General features: G+C 40.9%; 1 protein-coding gene across 1 annotated transcript in view; it reads left to right on the top strand.

Annotated features, from left to right (window-relative positions):
* LOC120990965 (neuronal acetylcholine receptor subunit alpha-6-like) overlaps positions 1-15259 on the top strand; it is a 35581-nt gene extending 20322 nt beyond the window's left edge. Inside the window, exons 5-9 of the mRNA XM_040419856.1 lie at positions 1575-1714; positions 7833-7877; positions 11206-11315; positions 11393-12371; positions 15131-15259. Of these exons, the coding sequence (XP_040275790.1) occupies positions 1575-1714; positions 7833-7877; positions 11206-11315; positions 11393-12371; positions 15131-15259 (1403 nt within the window). The remainder of the gene's footprint in view (positions 1-1574; positions 1715-7832; positions 7878-11205; positions 11316-11392; positions 12372-15130) is intronic.
* Positions 15260-20024: the final 4765 nt, after the last annotated feature.

The raw sequence follows: 20024 nt of genomic DNA, 5'->3' as shown, positions 1-20024 counted from the left end.
TTATGGCGGTTTATAATGTCACAGGTGGTGTTGCAGAAAGCTGGAACTTATAAATAAACATCCGACTGGCTTGATCCCAAACTAAGGAGCATATGGGTGAGCCCTATAAAACCCATAGAGCTCTCCCTGACTGCTATGCCCATGCAAAGATCTTTGTGGTAGACGATTGCATGTCCTCGTACCTTATACTATGTGACACCTGAAAACCCTTTAATAGTGAGGGGACACGACCACCGGCTCCCTGCACTTAATACGGACGGAGTCAGGGTCACCTACAATCAAGCCAGCAAGAAACACAAATAAAGGAAACAGACTTATCTGAGGAATCAGCAGCAGCAGCCCCAGCAGTGAACACAATCCAGGAAGAAGTATAAACCGCAAAGTGAGGCAGTATGGGTGGAAATATAAAGGGAGACAATCAGTGCAAATAGGTGACAGCTGGGAGAAGAAAAGGAGATGAGAAAGTGAAACCAAAACAAAGAACATCATACAACAGGTAGAGAAGAACATCTGCCAGATCTTCTCACAGAGCTGGCGGTGACAGAAGAGTTGCCTGCCTTTCTTTCTTTAGATGAGATGCCTATCTGATCAGCCTGCCTCGCATAAAAGCTTTATGTGTAAGCCATACTATTAAAGGGTCCACATCTGGGTTTACATTCTCCGCAAAAAAGCTCTTCATGTCCTCCTGAAGCCGATCACGGATGGTTGGCCGTGTCAGAAGTGATTTATTAAGTCTCCATGTAAAAAGTCGACTTGTGGGTGCGGTTGGTGCTACATCTATCATGACCATGTCGTGGTCGGACCAGGAGGACACGATATGTCTGCTATAGGACAAAAAGGGGAGAAGAGAGGTGGAAAGCAAGATAAGGTCAATACGTGTATATAAACGATGTGCCGGAGAATAATAGGTATAGCCCCTCTGTGAACCATTGTGTTCCCTCCACGAGTCTGCTACAGAGAGAGATTCTATAACCTTCCTAATAGTGACCCTTCGTGAAGTTGGACGTGGTGTAGTGAGAGGTGCTGACTGATCCAGTAAAGGATCTATTACAAAATTAAAGTCTCCACACCACACTAGCTTATCATAAGTAAGAGACTCAAGCTTTTGCTGCATATGGGTGAAGAACACAAGAGGCTCATCAGTAGGAGCATATACATTTACCAAACACCACACTTCACCTCCATAATCTCCCAATAAAATGACATAACGACCATTTTGATCTAAAGTACAATGGTGTGGTATACCTGGAATGGGAAGGTATTTTTTAACATGATCATGACCCCTCTGCTCTTGGATTGAAATGTGGAGGAATAAAACCTTGTATACTGAGGATGAAAGAATCTAGGGTGGGAGGTTGCGGTGAAGTGGGTCTCCTGTAGGCACATAATATCCGGCTTATGTTTGGAGTAGGAGGTAAACTCTGTTTTTCGTTTTCTCTGGGAGTTAAAACCCTGGACATTATGTGTTAAGACCTTACACACAATAAGCTTTATTAAAGAAGATATGCTGCTTGTATGGTGCGTCTAGGATGCTTGCCCTATTGTTTTCAGGTATAAATCTTCACTATTTGCAGGTTCTTTACAAAGTGACATTGAAGAGAGGCTTTTCCATAAGCTCTTCATGCATTACAACCAGCATATAAGGCCAGTTGAAAATGTGTCTGATCCTGTTATGGTGCACTTTGAGGTGGCAATAACTCAGCTTGTTAATGTGGTAAGTCAAGCTTTCATATTTGATTTGTATGCCCTGTATGTTCACCTACTATATCACTATAAAGTTGTATAATGCTGTATATACAGTAGTGCCTGAAAATGTATGCATCCCTTCATGTGACCTTAAACTACATCAGAAAGATTTTCACTCAAGTCCAAAAAGTAGATAAATACCAATTTAAAAAAAATAAGTCAAAAGTATTAGACTCTGTCATCATTTAATATTTTTTATTTAATAAAAACTGTCCAATATCACATGTCCAACATCACCTGGCAAAAATTGGTGAATCTTTGCTTTCAGCATCTTATGTGATCCCCTTGTGCATCAATAACTGCAACTCTACATTTCTGGTAATTGTTGATTAGTCCTGCACATTGGCTTGGAGGAATTTTAGCCAATTCCCAGGTACAAAACAGCTTATGTCGGTGGGGAGGCAATCCCATGAATTGTTCGCTTCTTGTCCTTCCACAACATTTCTATTGAATTAATGTCAGTACTTTGACTTGGCCATTCCAAAACTTTGCTGGTGTAATTCAGATTTAATTAAAATGGCAAGCCATCATGTCCCAGCTGCAGCAAAGCAGGTCCAAACCATGATACTACCACCATCATGTTTAAAGATGGGATGAAGTTTTTATGCTGGAATGCAGTGCTTTCCTTTCTCCAAACAGAATACTTGTTATTTAAAGGATAACTGTCTTGATAATCCATTATCACTAATTATTGTGTTCACATACCACTTGTTTAATAAGATTCCGTCCATAGCAACCGCTCCTCACAAGACTTCTTTCTGACTATCTTCTCAAGATGGCCGCCGATGCCCTTACCCTGAGGTTAAGACCTCCCGCCCTAACTACCCAGAATTCATTCGGCTCATCTCGGGAACATGCAGCCTCACTCCAACCAATCGCCTTTCTCCAGACTTAAACACGCCCTCTCCCTCCTGAGTAATTTTTATTGCAAATTTTTATCGATAATTTTTTTGCGAATATTGGCACTATCCCGGTCCGACGGGAGCGTGCACGCAGCATTCGAGACTGCCCACTACTACGTCCTCCGTCTTTTGTATATAGAAGATAGGAGACGGAGGAAACCTAGCAACACTGTTTTAGCCGCACCACTGAAATGCCTGGGGGAGGAAAGAACATGCTGCAATTACTAGGTAATTCAATACCTATACAAAAGTATTAACTAGGGAACTAAGGTAAACTTAGTCAGACCAATCTAATTACATAAAAAAATATATGAGTTACCCTTTAAACCAAAAAGTTCTATTTTGCTCTCATCTGTAGACAAACCATTGTTACAATGGCCTTCTGGCTTATCCTTTCTTCTTACGATCCTGTCTTGTTCAGTGTCGTCCTGATGTTAGATTCATGAGCATTAAAAGGAGATTACTTTGAATGTGAGAAAGGCCATTAGTTGCTTAGAGGTTACCTTGGTTTCTTTTGTGACTTTGCAGGCTATTGCACACCCTGCAATGGAAGACTGGCACACTTTACATATGGGACAACATGGGCAAAGTCTGGACCACAATATGTTTAATACAGACACAATATGTTAAAATATAAAAGATATAAAATATTAGCTAAAAACAATTTACACACAATTACATAAAAAAGGTATAGTGGCTCAAAATAGGTAGCTAGCAGATTGCTAGATCGATTGGTTAAGCGTTCTGAGGCATGGCAACAATGAATCTGCTACTCGAATTATAATGTGAATCTGAAATCGCTATTTAGTGTCCTTTGTTGCAACAATGTAATCCAAAATGTCTCACTGCAGTGATAGAGAAATAAAATGATATATAGCCAAATATAGCAATTCATTTGTATCAAGTTGGATATATTGTGTCCTTTTGTGATGAATATAATCACCGGTCAGCAAAATCCTTTTATGCCGATACTGATAACCCACCTCGTGGGCTTACCTTTATTTGTCCCGAACTGCTCATCGATTCCGGTGGTACCTTCTAAGACCAACTACAGACCGGCATCCCGGCTGTTTCTGGCCATAATCTGTCCAGAAGTAAAAATATAAAAGTCTGTCTTTACTTAGTGCAAAATATAACTTGTAGTACATCAAGCAGTAGTGGGTACAAAGTACGATTTCTGTCCAGAGAGGGGGAAGTATGGTGCCTGGATATGTGGCAATCAATTGGCAACTTCATATGTGCTGTCTTGGTAATGTGTGTCTTTTGTAATTGTGGCGCACAGCTATATGTTGGCACTTGTGCAGATAGGTGTCCACTGTGTAATGCAGGCTTGGAGTTAGTCTGGCCTGAATGTTACTTAGGTGATAGGTGTCCGATCTGCATTCCCTCAGCTGAAGTAGGGTCTGTAAAGCTGTGGTTTGCTGCTCACTCTTCTGACAAAACACGCTATTGCGTCTATGATGGAAGTAAACTTGACTTGGTGAATCTCTTTCGAGTAGCGGTCTCATAGGACAACTGGATAAGAGGTACTATTGGCAAATCCATGTTCCTACAGTATACCTGGGCATTTCTCCAGTAATATCACATTATGTCACACCAGTGTACATGTCAGTGTCTGTCCCCAGCCAAACACTTGAAGTTAGATAAACCTGAAAAGCATGTAATGGGTAAACCAAAACTTCACATTGGCATGAAAATGCAACATTGATTTCTTATTGGAGAAAGTTAAAGGGACACTATATCAAAATGTTTTTACCACATATTATACACTCACCTAAAGAATTATTAGGAACACCATACTAATACGGTGTTGGACCCCCTTTTGCCTTCAGAACTGCCTTAATTCTACATGGCATTGATTCAACAAGGTGCTGATAGCATTCTTTAGAAATGTTGGCCCATATTGATAGGATAGCATCTTGCAGTTAATGGAAATTTGAGGGATGCACATCCAGGGCACGAAGCTCCCGTTCCACCACATCCCAAAGATGCTCTATTGGGTTGAGCTCTGGTGACTGTGGGGGCCATTTTAGTACAGTGAACTCATTGTCATGTTCAAGAAACCAATTTGAAATGATTCGAGCTTTGTGACATGGTGCATTATCCTGCTGGAAGTAGCCATCAGAGGATGGATATATGTTCTCATTCTGTTTATGCCAAATTCGGACTCTACCATTTGAATGTCTCAACAGAAATTGAGACTCATCAGACCAGGCAACATTTTTCCAGTCTTCAACAGTCCAATTTTGGTGAGCTCGTGCAAATTGTAGCCTCTTTTTCCTATTTGTAGTGGAGATGAGTGGTACCCGGTGGGGTCTTCTGCTGTTGTAGCCCATCCGCCTCAAGGTTGTGCGTGTTGTGGCTTCACAAATGCTTTGCTGCATAGCTCGGTTGTAACGAGTGGTTATTTCAGTCAACGTTGCTCTTCTATCAGCTTGAATCAGTCGGCCCATTCTCCTCTGACCTCTAGCATCCACAAGGTATTTTTGCCCACAGGACTGCCGCATACTGGATGTTTTTCCCTTTTCACACCATTGTTTGTAAACCCTAGAAATGGTTGTGCGTGAAAATCCCAGTAACTGAGCAGATTGTAAAATACTCAGACCGGCCCGTCTGGCACCAACAACCATGCCACGCTCAAAATGGCTTAAATCACCTTTCTTTCCCATTCTGACATTCAGTTTGGAGTTCAGGAGATTGTCTTGACCAGGACCACCCCCCTAAATGCATTGAAGCAACTGCCATGTGATTGGTTGACTAGAGAATTGCATTAATGAGAAATAGAACAGGTGTTCCTAATAATTCTTTAGGTGAGTGTATGTAAATATTCTATGTAGTTTGTTTTATGAAAACCAGGTGGGTGATTTTCTGGATATATTCTACCTGGCTTGTTAACTTCCTCTTTTGTTTGGACTTTTAGCATGGTAAACTGCCTTGCTTGACTTTCTCTGTCAGATCATTCCAGAGAGGGAAGGGAGATGAGTGACTCAAGTAGAGAATCACACATTACACTAATAAGTGCAATGCCCTTCTATGGGCATCCTTATCTAGGACTATTAAGAGTACAATACAGCTGTCATGCTGTTATCCTAATTCTAGTAATCTACTATTGGACTAGCAGATAACATATTACCCTCAAAGCAGTTGTAAAATAACAATATACGAGTTTCATCTCTCTCTGTATTGACTGCTGCAGAAGGACACAATTTTGTATTTCATTTTCAAAAGCATAGTACTGCTGAAATAAAAAGAAAAAATAAAAATTCCTAAATATGTTTCTCTATGCCTATTGAGTTTAAAAAATACTACTTTATGATGGAAGTGCCACTTAAAGATGTTAGTGAGTAGGGTGTCTGATCTTTTTTATCTGGGTCGTTTTAAATCACTTTTGGAATTTGGTTTTACCGATAGTTCACCATTAGATTTATTTATGTATTCACGTTTGAAACATATATTTGAAGCCTCTAGGAATAGGGGTCGTATTTTCCCACGAGAGAATATATTTTTTGATTTTTGTGACGCTCAGAAGTATGAAAAGGTGAAGTTATCTAGACTTTATGCTAAACTCCGAATGACACTGGCAACTGTAACTCCCTTCAAAAGCACAGGCAAGTGGGAGCAAGAGCTGAATTGCCCCCCACTACAGTGGCCTACTATTTATAGGAATGTGAGAAAGGCGACAGTTTCCAGTGCGCATAGGTTAATTCAATTTAAGATCCTCCATAGATTGTATTATACGCCTAAAACCCAAGGAAAATTTCCCCAAAATAAAGACCGGGATTGTTGCTGCTCTAAATGTGGATATGTTAATGCAAACTATGTCCATTTGCTTTGGAGCTGCAGCAAAATAAGAAAATATTGGGATGAGGTTTTCTCTACCCTACAAAAGGAGTGTTCAATGAACTATAACCCGGGGCTTTTGATAGTGATCTTTGGAGATTATGGGTCAGAAGTGGAAGTTCCGCCCCAGGTCAGATGGATTTGGATGCGGGGATTGATGGTGGCTAACGCTATATTGATAAAGTATTGGGGCTCTGTCTCCCCGCCCTCAACAAGGGAGTGGAGTTCATATCTTCAACAAATTAGAGTATATGAGGACATTGAAAGGAAACGGAGAGTTGCACGCAGAACTACATAGCTATAATTAATACCGATACTATTCTATACATCAATGAATGGAGTGGACGGCAGCCAATGGGGGGGGGGGGATGATATAGTTATTATTACATATTATCGCGGGGGTGTACTTAGGATGTTGTGTAGAATTTCTTCTATAATGATGTCTATGATTGCCATGCTAGGCATATCGCTGTGATTAATAATGTTTTATTTGTGTAAGGGGCTTACGGTAGTACAGTGAAGAGCCCTGGGAAAGCAGGGAATGAGTGCAGTCGGTTGTGGTGTGCCGAAACCGAGGATGAGGTAGGCCTGAGAAAGAAGAGGGCCTACCCAAGGAAAAGATATGGAAGAAATGAGTTGTAAATGAGTGGAGTGGTGGGAGGGTCAAAAGCTCAGACCTCAAATGATGCAGGAGCCAGGTAAGGGGAGTGCCCTAAATAGGCTGGAGGCGGACCTCAGCCCCTCCCACAAATCCAGGCAAATTGCCTTAATACTTGTGTAAGGGGCTTACGGTAGTACAGTGAAGAGCCCTGGGAAAGCAGGGAATGAGTGCAGTCGGTTGTGGTGTGCCGAAACCGAGGATGAGGTAGGCCTGAGAAAGAAAAAAGATGTTAGTGAGTAAGATGTACAGGATAAGATATTGTTGGCTGTGTTCACCATCTGTGCTTGATGATTTATTTTAAAGATTTTCATCCTAAGGTCAAGTTTATCCTTTCTTATGTATGAATATAATTGCAGGATCAGTGTTTCATTCTAATTTGCTAAAGATTCCAGCATAAATATAATAACAAAATGATTTAACCATGTTCTGCCTTTGTTATAAATGTTATTCATAAATCACAGAAATAATATATCTAACAGTATAGTACAATACCACCTTAAACTAGACATACCATGGCTGTCAATAGAGTGGATAGGAAAGTGGGCATGATGAGCTAGGTGAGCCGGTTTATGCAAGATTTAAGAACTAAAGTGGTTTTGGAAGAATTTTTTCTTATTTTATAAAAATATCTACTGGTGACTTGAAACTGTTGTCTAACGTTGAAATATTTTTTTAATAATAAGGATGAAGTCAATCAAATCCTGGAGACCAACTTGTGGCTTCGGCATGTAAGTATTAGCAATGTTGGGCTTGGATACATTGGGCCCTCCAGAGAAAGTCATCTTAACAGTTCAGCCTCTGGTTTGGTAAATTAAAGAGAATCCGTCACCATTCCTAACCCCCCCCCAACCTTTCTGAGTGTAGCCTAAACTGATGACAGCGACCATGAGAAAAATGCTGGGACACTTACATTAGATGACTCTTGTTTTTATAACATCAGTATTGAGCAGCTCCAGCATGAGTCGAGCCCTGGAGTAACCTCAATATACTGCAAAAGCTAGGGAGTCCTGATATTCAGGAGCTCCCAGCTCTCCCCTGATTATTGGCAACTTTCTTAAGAAAAGAGCTGTCAGTCATGTGCAGGAGGGTGGGGGAGCAACCACAGCTCATGAATATCAGGGCTCCCAAGTTTCATTTCAACCTAACCTTTTACATTTGGTTTAGTAGAACTGGGGGAGAAGGGGGGGGGGGGGTCTGGGGTTGTGGCTGTTATACTGGTGCCTAAAATGTGGTTGTATTATGGTTTCGTTAAGTTGGTCTACCTGCATATGTACTTTTATCTATACACATAGCAGAATAGCAGAGACAGTAATATCCACATTAAACATTTTCTCATCTCAAGTCATATCACTAGATTTATGCCAAAATTGTTGTGGTCTGACCTCTGGACGCCCTGCTAATGCAGCAAATTAAAGACAAGTTCCAATTCCATTAAAGGGGTATTTCCATCTTCTAATCCTATGGCATATCACTAGTGTTATGGTCTGACCTGTGGAGCCCCTGTCAATGCAGCAAATGAAGACATTTTCGCTGAACAGTGGTGCTTAAGGTCACCCAAGGTGCAGGAAACCACAGTGGACCCCAGTCAGGCGCACAGTGTTACAATACAAGTTACACTGTGGACCCTTTATTCTACCAATCGCTTATCAGGAAGTGATGATGTGTTCTAGAGTTTTGCCATCACTTACTTTAGTTGTAAAACCCACATGATTTTCATGAAAAATACCTATTATAAAATCGTAAGTGAAATACAGCGGCTCACCCCTATCTCGTATGGATAGGTGCTCACCCTCCGGTCCTACCCTCAGGACCTAAAAGGATTGTAAAGCGTATAGAAGAGTGAGGGGGCACACACACAAGGGAAACACTGAATGAATGAATAAATGGTATTTAATATTCTAAAAACAAACCCCTAAAATATACATAAAACGTACATCTATATAATGTAACAGCCTAATACACACTATCCCAATACTGATGGCAATATCTATTGTGCAATATCTTGTGCACCGGCCTGCACACTACTGTGGGTACAATGTGGTCACACAAAGTTCATACAAACAATGTCCCAATTTTGGTTGTAATAACTATGACAACCTATAATGCTGTGTGGGAAATGTGGCAACACAAAATGTCCCAATAGTGGTAGTGGTATTGGATATCCAGAAGATAGGCAGAAGATATCCAGAAGATAGCACCAATGAATCAATGAACTATGTCCAGGTGAGATGGAGCACTAATGGTGACTGGAAGCCAATGTCCAGTGTTCAGAGATGCGTACAGGTGAAGCACATATGAGCTAGCCTCCAAGTTACTGAGGAAGGGGCGTTAGACCCTGAAACGCGTCTGGCATTACAGAGTGAGCGTGGATTCAAGACAAGAATAAAGCAACTGGATATCAAGCTGTAAGCGCAAGAGATCTACCTCCAAATTTGAAATTACCGCCGCACAGCAGTGACGTCATCTAAGCGTCCGCCCGGAACCCCAGATCACCAGGTCACGTGGGACGCCACAGCCGGCCGTGCTGGGCTACCTGGGAGACCAGCGCTGCGGCCAGGCAGCAAGGAGGGGTGAGACCGGGAGAGTACAAGCGGCTGGACTTTGTAAGTAACTTGGAGGCTAGCTCATATGTGCTTCACCTGTACGCATCTCTGAACACTGGACATTTGCTTCCAGTCACCATTAGTGCTCCATCTCACCTGGACATAGTTCATTGATTCATTGGTGCTATCTTCTGGATATCTTCTGCCTATCTTCTGGATTTCCAATACCACTACCACTATTGGGACATTTTGTGTTGCCACATTTCCCACACAGCATTATAGGTTGTCATAGTTATTACAACCAAAATTGGGACATTGTTTGTATGAACTTTGTGTGACCACATTGTACCCACAGTAGTGTGCAGGCCGGTGCACAAGATATTGCACAATAGATATTGCCATCAGTATTGGGATAGTGTGTATTAGGCTGTTACATTATATAGATGTACGTTTTATGTATATTTTAGGGGTTTGTTTTTAGAATATTAAATACCATTTATTCATTCATTCAGTGTTTCCCTTGTGTGTGTGCCCCCTCACTTTTCTATACCTATTATAAACTCTTTAAAAAGTAATTTTAATTATATATTGTTTTACCTAGGTATTTCAGTTGTTTTTCAACCAATTTTTACTGAACCAGTTCAATACTCGTGAGAAAGACTGTTGGGGGACATTTATCATCCCCTCTATGCCAGTAAACTGGAGCCAAAAAGTAAAAATCTGTGGCGCACTCTGCTGTTGCGCAAAATTTTGCAACTTCGGGGGGGTTTACTCACTGCTTGTCACTTTTCAAGTGATGAAGGGCTGGACTAGGCGGTCCATCGCATGCATGAAATCTACACCAGGAAACTGGAATAGATTATAGCTGAGATCTACTCCAGCTCCCTTGCTGGTGTAGATCTCCTCTTTGTGGCACAAAAGATGCGCTACAAATATTAAGACGTATGCACCTCTTAATTATTAAGGTGCATCTAAAGCAAGCAGGGGAGAGATTAAGACCAACGTGTAAACACTGGTCTTGATAAATGCCTCCCTGTTATTTTAGTCCTCAGTTTCCTTCAAGAAGTCATGATTTCCAGATTCCTATACTTTTTCACAGCAGATCAGTAACTGATACAGCTGTTATCTATATTTGATATTATCATATCATTATCAACTGAAGGTACTTAAGAGCTGTAAAACACTGATATGAACTACAAGCCATCATGCCCTAAGCCCAAATGGTGCATATGTAACAGGCCTCATTGACATTGAAAGTGACCCCGATAATGGCCTCATGTACAGTACAAACGCTGGATACATACTTGCTTTCATGTGTGTACTTGAGATAAGTACTTCTGTATGCCAGTCATCTCAGACTCAAATGAGTACAGTATTTTATTTCCAGTGCTGGTTTACAAATATAATATAACCACCGGTATAGTTTTATATCAGATTTTTAAAAGAATGTCCTCTTTTTTTTCACCCTTTCATTAAATTTCTAGTAAATAAAGTGTGTTCATCATTTTTGTAGATCTGGAATGACTATAAGCTGAAGTGGAATCCTGTGGATTATGATGGGATTGAATTTATGCGTGTGCCCGCAGACAAAATTTGGAAACCTGACATTGTTTTGTATAATAAGTAGGTAATCTGTATTGCTCTGTCTATTATTGATTATGTGACCATTTATTAATTTATCTGTAATTCTTTCTCTACAGTGCTGTCGGAGACTTTCAGGTTGAAGGAAAAACAAAGGCTTTACTTAAATACAATGGTTTGATAAATTGGTCTCCACCAGCAATTTTCAAGAGTTCATGCCCCATGGATATAACTTTTTTTCCATTTGACCATCAGAACTGTTCAATGAAATTTGGGTCATGGTCATATGATAAGGCAAAAATTGATCTTTCTATCATTGGGTCAAAAGTTGACATGAAAGATTTTTGGGAGAACAGTGAATGGGAAATAATAGATGCTGCTGGGTACAAACATGATATCAAATATAACTGTTGTGAAGAGATCTACACAGATATAACTTACTCATTTTACATCAGAAGACTCCCTATGTTCTACACCATAAATTTAATTATGCCATGCCTCTTTATTTCATTTTTAACTGTGTTAGTCTTCTATCTTCCATCTGATTGTGGGGAGAAGGTCACCCTTTGCATCTCAGTGCTACTTTCCTTGACTGTGTTCCTCCTGGTTATCACTGAGACAATACCATCAACTTCTCTTGTAATCCCACTTGTTGGGGAGTACCTGTTATTCACCATGATATTCGTAACCTTATCTATTGTGGTAACAGTATTTGTGCTCAATATCCATTATCGGACCCCAACAACACACAAAATGCCCAGGTGGGTAAGAGATGTATTTTTAAAATGTCTACCTAAACTACTTATGATGAGAAAGACTATAGAGAAGAAAGATCGACCGTGCTCTAAAAGAACAAAGAAGAGAACATATGGCAAGACAGCTAAACTTGTAGACTCCCAATGCAGAGATTTAGAAGTATTTGAAGATGAAACACGTTATCATTGCATGAAATCAAAGGAACAAAGTGCCAGGAGCAGGAGAAGACAGCACCATGAATCCCGTAATGTAATTCAGCAGTCTCCTGCAGAAATGAGAGATGTTGTTGAGAGCATTCAGTTCATGGCAGAAAACATCAAAGATCATAATGAGAGAAAAGAGGTATAGTTCATGAATAAGTTAACAGTAATTAACTATGTAGTTATTTAAAGGGGTTGGCAACTTTCTGGCAACTGTTGACCAATGTTTGTTAGAGAATTTCCTTACGATAAGCTGATCACATGGTGTCTGGCTGTTGTAAACTGCAGGAGAATCTGTCAGTAAGTGTTTAATCCCCCTGCAACATTAACACACCGGAAAGAAGTACTGCATGGTGCTTATTGAGATCAATTGGCTCTCCAAGGAATGTACGGACATACTGGGTACTCCATATATGGAGACACTCTCTATATCTACTCTCTACTCCAGTTAATTAATGGAGGCTTTGAATGAGGGGTTTCCCTCTATTAACTCAGAGTTCCCTAACAGAGTTTTTAAGAACATGTGCCCTTACTAAACTGGACAACTTCTTTAAGCATAGCCTAGTGCTTTACTCTGATTCTCTTGTAAGATTTTTTAGTAGGAACATGGTGCCATTTGATTTATCTTGGCATTTACAGTTGTGTTCAAAATTATTCAACCCCCAATGCTGTAAAGGGTTTTAGGGAATTTAGTGTACATTTGTAATTGTGTTCAGAATAAAATCTTACAAGGACTTTTTAAAGAACCAAATGCAACTAAAATGACATCAATTGTTTTTGTAATACAGTATTAAATGTTTTTTTTGTGATTTCTTCATTGACACAATTATTCAACCCCTTAAAGACTACCACTCTTAAGAACAGAGGTTCATTCAAGTGTTTTCGATCAGGTATTGAAAACACCTGTGGATGTCAAGGAGCAGCAATCAAGCATAATAAGCACCAATTAGGCAGATTTAAAAGGACTGTGATACTCAGCTCCTTCTAGACATTTACTGGTGTGTTTACAAACATGGTGAAGTCAAGAGAATGGTCCAGGAAGACAAGAGAAGAGGTGATTTCTCTTCACAGGAAGGGCAATGGCTATAAGAAGATTGCAAAGATGATAAACATACCAAGAGTCACCATAGGAAGCATCATTCGCAAATTCAAGGCAAAGGGCACTGTTGAAACGCTACCTGGTCGTGGCAGAAAGAAGATGCTGACTTCGACTGCTGTGCGCTACCTGAAGCGCAAAGTGGAGAAAAGTCCCCGTGTGACTGCTGAGGAACTGAAAAAAGATTTGTCAGATGTGGGTACTGAAGTTTCAGCTCAGACAATAAGGCGCACACTGCGTAATGAAGACCTCCATGCCAGAACTCCCAGGCGCACCCCCTTGCTGTCTCCAAAGAATAAGAAGAGTCGACTGCAGTATGCCAAAAGTCATGTGGACAAACCACAAAAGTTTTGGGATAGTGTTCTGTGGACTGATGAAACAAAATTAGAACTCTTTGGGCCCATGGATCAACGCTATGTTTGGAGGAGGAAGAACAAGGCCTATGAAGAAAAGAACACCTTGCCTACTGTGAAGCATGGCGGGGGGTCAATCATGCTTTGGGGCTGTTTTGCTTCTACAGGTACAGGGAATCTTCAGCGTGTGCAAGGTACCATGAATTCTCTTCAGTACCAGGAGATATTGGATGAAAATGTGATGCAGTCCATCACAAACCTGAGGCTTGGGAGACGTAGGACCTTTCAACAGGACAATGATCCCAAGCATACCTCCAAGTCCACTAGAGCATGGTTGCAGATTAAAGGCTGGAACATTTTGAAGTGGCCATCGCAGTCATCAGACTTAAATCCTATTGAGAACCTCTGGTGGGACTTAAAGAAAGCAGTTGCAGCGCGCAAGCCTAAGAATGTGACTGAACTGGAGGCTTTTGCCCATGAAGAATGGGCGAAGATACCCGTAGATCGCTGAAAGACACTTGTGTCAAGCTATGCTTCACGTTTAAAAGCTGTTATAACTGGAAAAGGATGTTGTACTAAGTACTAAGATTGAATGTCACTTGGGGGTTGAATAAAACTGATAATGATGTGAGCACAGAAAAGACATTTGTGGTTATTTCATTATAAATGTTATGTTATATTTGTCTGACTTACAAGTGCCTCTTTGATTTAATTGTAAACAAGATGACTGAAATGATCAAAATCAATGTCAAACTGGCCAAAACACTCAATTTCAGTGGGGGTTGAATAATTTTGAACACAACTATATCATTCATATTTAGGTGAATAGTAATAAGATTCTGATAATCTTTTTCAAATATAGAGACCAAAGATATTTCCAAGGTTACAATTATGGATGTTATTTAAAGTAGTTTTGGAAATAACCCCCTTTGTTTCCTAACAGGAAATATGCAAAGGGATGGACTAGAGTAGAGAATTCCTTTAATGTATACTATAGAAAGCACCATTTGAGCTACATTTCTGATTGAAAATGAACTCCACCAAAACTCTAAGTTTAAGACTCCGACCCCTGTTACTTCATGCCAACAAGTAAGGGCTGATGATCATGATAAACCTATGCAAACTACAGTATTTTTAAAACTATAGGACCCAATATAGTTTGTCACCAGTGATACGTTTGTATGGCTGTTTTGGCTACCAAGGTGAAGGATCCCATCGGGTTGGTATCAGTTATGAATAGCATTCCCATGCCCTTTCCATTCTATAGTTTCAAATATGTCAAACAGTTGTAGTAAAGTGTCTATTCTGCTCTTATAGGTTAGGTTGCAAAATGTGGAATTACACTATACTGTCATGATTAGCACTAAAATTACTAAAAAGTATTGTTATTTTTTACGTCCAGCATTATTTTGTGAAAACTACACTTATGATTCCTCTATGTCTTTATTTCAGGAAGAAGATGACTGGAAGTACGTTGCTATGGTCATTGACAGAGTCTTTCTCTGGGTGTTCATAATCCTGTGTGTTCTAGGGACCACTGGGTTATTTCTGCAGCCAATGATAGATTCCCATAAAACATAGAAGTTCTCACAGGGAGCCATGAAAACATTTATATTGTTTAGGCCTCTTTCACACTTGCGTTGTTGGGATCCGGAGGTGCCCGCCGGATCCGGAAAAACGCAAGTGTACTGAAAGCATTTGAAGACGGAACCGTCTTCCAAATGCTTTCAGTGTTACTATGGCACCCAGGACGCTATTAAAGTCCTGGTTGCCATAGTAGTAGTGGGGAGCGGTATACTTACAGTCCGTGCGGCTCCCCGGGCGCTCCAGAATGACGTCAGAGCGCCCCATGAGCATGGATGACGTGATCCATGCGATCACGTGATCCATGCGCTTGGGGCGCCCTGACGTCACTCTGGAGCGCCCGGGGAGCCGCACGGACGGTAAGTACACTGCTCCCCCGCTCCCCACTACACTTACCATGGCTGCCAGGACTTTAGCATCCCGGCAGCCATGGTAACCATTCAGAAAAAGCTAAATGTCGGGTCCGGCAATGCGCCGAAACGACGTTTAGCTTAAGGCCGGATCCGGATCAATGACTTCCAATGGGCATTAATTCCGGACCCGGCCTTGCAGCAAGTGTTCAGGATTTTTGGCCGGAGCAAAAAGCGCAGCATGCTGCGGTATTTTCTCCGGCCAAAAAACGTTCCGTTCCGGAACTGAAGACATCCTGATGCATCCTGAACGGATTTCTCTCCATTCAGAATGCATTAGGATAATCCTGATCAGGATTCTTCCGGCATAGAGCCCCGACGACGGAACTCTATGCCGGAAGACAATAACGCAGGTGTGAAAGAGCCCTTACTTGGTTACGTCTATGTACATTTACGCCAAGTTCTATTAGAGTACTCGTAACAAAACCTTATAGAAGTAAACATAGTAAAGGTTGACTTGCATTCAGTTTTGGTTGCGAATTAAGTGTGACAGTGTTAACAAAGAAGCCATGCATAGGTCCCTTGTGTAGACCATTGACTGAAAAGGACAGCATGCAGTAGGGGTACACCGTTCTCCATATAAGGAGAACATAAGAAATGTGAAATGAAAGCCCTTTAAATAATTAGTAAGAGAACACTTTTATTATTCATCTTTGGGGTCCATTATTTGGACATTTGCAACATGATTTATACTTTTTAAGTATGGTAAATAAAGCAAAAAATATATGGAAACCTTGTGAACATATAGTGATTAAGCAGATCATTTTTGTAGCATATAAGTTTATGGGAGTTTTGGTTGTTTTTTTCCCTGTAATTTTAATCATGTGCCAAAAAAATTAAATAAAACATCTATTTTTCACAAACTTTACTGAATATTTCAGTCATCATTTCACCTTGAGCTACAAAGCTCCTGAGGATGATTGTAGAAGTAATCAGAAACTGAGATCAGTCTTAAAATGGAGTTTTACGCTCCCCAAACCAACAGTGGTTTTAACAATACTTATGGTTAAATCCATAATTATAGTATGATCAGCTATTAGACAAACACCATTAAAATGTAATAACAAAATGGTCTAATGCCACATAATGCAAGCATTAGCTAATGTATAACTCATCCACTGTATCATTGCTCTCTTCCTTGCTACTTAAAGTTAAAGAAAATACAGCGCAAAATAAATACTCAGGTCAGTGGAATCTATACTATAGTGTACTAAAAAAAACAATTGAAAGGGTTGTCTCTCTTCAGCAAAAGGCATTTATCATGTAGATAAAGTTAATACAAGACACTTACTAATGTATTGTTATTATCCATATTGCTTCCTTTGCTGGCTTGATTAATTTATCCATTCCATTACACACTTCTCGTTTCCAGGGGTTACGACCACCCTGCAATCCAGCAGTGGTGGCCGTGCTTGCAAACTATAAGAAAAAGCGACGGCCTCTCTGCTGGCCAGGAGCATGGGAGCGCACATAGGTATGCATGTGCAGAAGCTCCCATCACCCCTTCCCTGGAAACAATTAGTATATAATGTGAAAAATGAATCCAGTCAACAAAGGAGACAATATGGACAATCACAATATATTAGTAAGTGCCTTGTATTAACTTCCTCTACATGATAAATGGCATTTGCTGGAGTGAAACAATGCCTTTAATGAATACCTGAAAATGAGTAAACTGTTGACTATCTATATACAGCCATAAGTACTCAAGGTTATAAATCAGTTCTCCCCTAGGCAGAAAACGAGGACAGGTCATAAATCACATGGATAACAGAATGGAAATCTTCACTTGTCATAGCGCTGGAGCTACAATATGGTTGGCATAGTTATATACATTTTAAATTTCATCTATTTGTCTATATATTCATGATCTTTCAATTAAATTGCCATCAGTCTACTTAAATTAGAAATGGAGATAGATTAAGTTTAACTGTTAAATCTTAACCTTAATGCAAAACTAATTTATGTGGAGAGGTATAATTTAATAAAGAAACCAAAAGCTTGACAAGTTATCCTTTAATTTTGCAAAAATGTCAAGGCTAAGATGTTACTACAAGTGGTCCCTCAGGATACATTGGCCTTAGGATACAATATTTTCATTACATATCATATGTTGAAACTAGACTCAACATACAATGCCTCAAATGTATATTCCACCAACCAACATGACCACTTCTCCAGTAAAACACCTGTATTGGTTGTCTAGCAGAACCTCTCTACTGCACAGTGCAGTACTACATGTTCTGTTCTGCCCTGTGCCAGAATAATAATTAGTGTTGAGCGAATTTTTGAACAATTTGATTCGCTACGTGATGAATTACTTTATCACAAATCTATTTTTTTTGTAAGTAACGGGTGCAATGATGGGGAAGGGTGATTGGCCACCCCCCTTGTCATTGAACCCCTCAGATGCAGTGTTCATCGCTTATCGCGGCATCTGAGAATAATAGTGAGGGCTTTCATGGGTTAATCCGTTAAAAAAACACTCACCTTATCCATTTGAGCATGATTGAAGATCCCACGCGACATCTCACGTGGTGTGTGACATCATCACGCACGGGAGTTACTGAAAAGATGAATTTTTGAAGGTAGAGAAGTTGGGAGTTGACCTAATATTCCAGGGCAAAGCATTTCAGAGAGAGTGAGAGGTACGAATTATGGAGGATGTTAATCTTAGATCACTGGCAGAACAGAGAGCATGAGTAGGGTGGTAGAAAGAAATGAGGGAGGAGATGTATGGAGGTGCAGCACTGTGGAGTGTTTGTAGGTGAGAAGTTTGAATTGTATTCTGTGGCGGATGGGCAACCGGTGAAGTGGAAGGATTAGGTTCTACTTTGTAGGTGAGGGCAGATTCAGTTTATTTTTCTGTGACACTATGTGCTATACAAGACCCTGAAGAGCCTTCTTTCCTCATCAAAGAAGGGGATTTAGAGCTTCAATCTATTATGCAACTATGCATGCAGGAATTTTATGGTTCATACTAGCTCTCCACAGCACCAGAGCAACTACTAGATGGTCCAGGAGTTCAAATTGGGCCTAACCACAACCATTCACACAATGTACAGCAGCAAACAAGCCGACTTAGTGACACAGATAACGCCTGATGATAATTTCTCAGATAACCTGTTAGCATCAGCAGAGTCTATGATGCAATTAAAAGTGGACATGTACTCAGGGGCATAACAAGAAACCATTCCAAGCAGAACTTGGAATGGGGAACCAATCCATCATGGCCACCCTCAACAGTAAGTTCAGAACATGAAAAGGTAATGGTTATTTTATATCTCTAACACATAGGAATAATGCACAAAGTGATGGCCCAACAACAAGCATAATGCACACAGTAATGTCACAATAGTGTGATAATATGTTTAGGAAGTTACAGCCTAGAGTTAATGTGCATGCTGTACAGAGATAATACACATGATGACGTGTATTACTGCTCACTGAGCAAGCACTCTATGGCACAGATGTGGGGGAGGGTGGTAGCGAGGAGGCTCAGGAAAGTGAGGTAGCTAGCTGGGTAACAGTTAGAAAGCGGGGTAGAGGGAAGAGTGCCAGGGAGGCTAGCCCTGATCTGACACACCCCAACAAGTTTTCAAGGTTGGCAGATGAGGGGGATGTCAGTTCAGGAAGAGCACTGCTGCAGCCAGAGACTTCCTCTGCCAGTCAGGGGAATGTCAGCTCCAGTAAGCAGGGGACCAGGAGAACAGGGCAGGCCAGACAGGTGCTGGTAGTGGGAAACTCAATTATTAGGGGTACAGACAGGGCGATCTGTCACAAAGACCGGGATCGTCGAACGGTGTGTTGTCTTCCTGGCGCTCGAGTTCGACACATCGCGGATCGGGTTGACAGATTACTGGGAGGGGCTGGAGAAGATCCAGCAGTCATGGTCCATATTGGAACCAATGACAAAGTTAGAGGTAGGTGGAGAGTCCTTTCATGATTTTAGGGATTTAGGTCAAAAGCTTAGTGCAAGGACCTCAAAGGTAGTATTTTCTGAAATATTGCCTGTACAACGAGCCACACAAGAAAGGCAGCAAGAGATTAGGGAGTTTAACAAGTGGCTCAAGAACTGGTGTAGGAAGGAGGGGTTTCGGTTCTTGGAGAACTGGGCCGACTTCTCTGTCGGCTACAGGCTCTATCATAGGGATGGGCTGCACCTCAGTGGGGAAGGGGCAGCTGTGCTGGGGGAGAAGATGGCTAGAAGGTTGGAGAAATGTTTAAACTAGGGAATGGGGAGGGTAATTATGTTATAGGATGTGAAGATATGTGGGAATACTGAGACATGGCTGGATGATAGCTATGACTGGGCAGTTAATGTACAGGGTTACAGTCTGTTTAGAAAGGAT

The sequence above is a fragment of the Bufo bufo genome, chromosome 2 (assembly GCF_905171765.1).
Source record: "Bufo bufo chromosome 2, aBufBuf1.1, whole genome shotgun sequence".
Lineage (NCBI taxonomy): Eukaryota > Metazoa > Chordata > Amphibia > Anura > Bufonidae > Bufo > Bufo bufo.
Note: the sequence above shows the minus strand (reverse complement) of the source record. Positions and strands in the feature narration are given on the sequence as shown.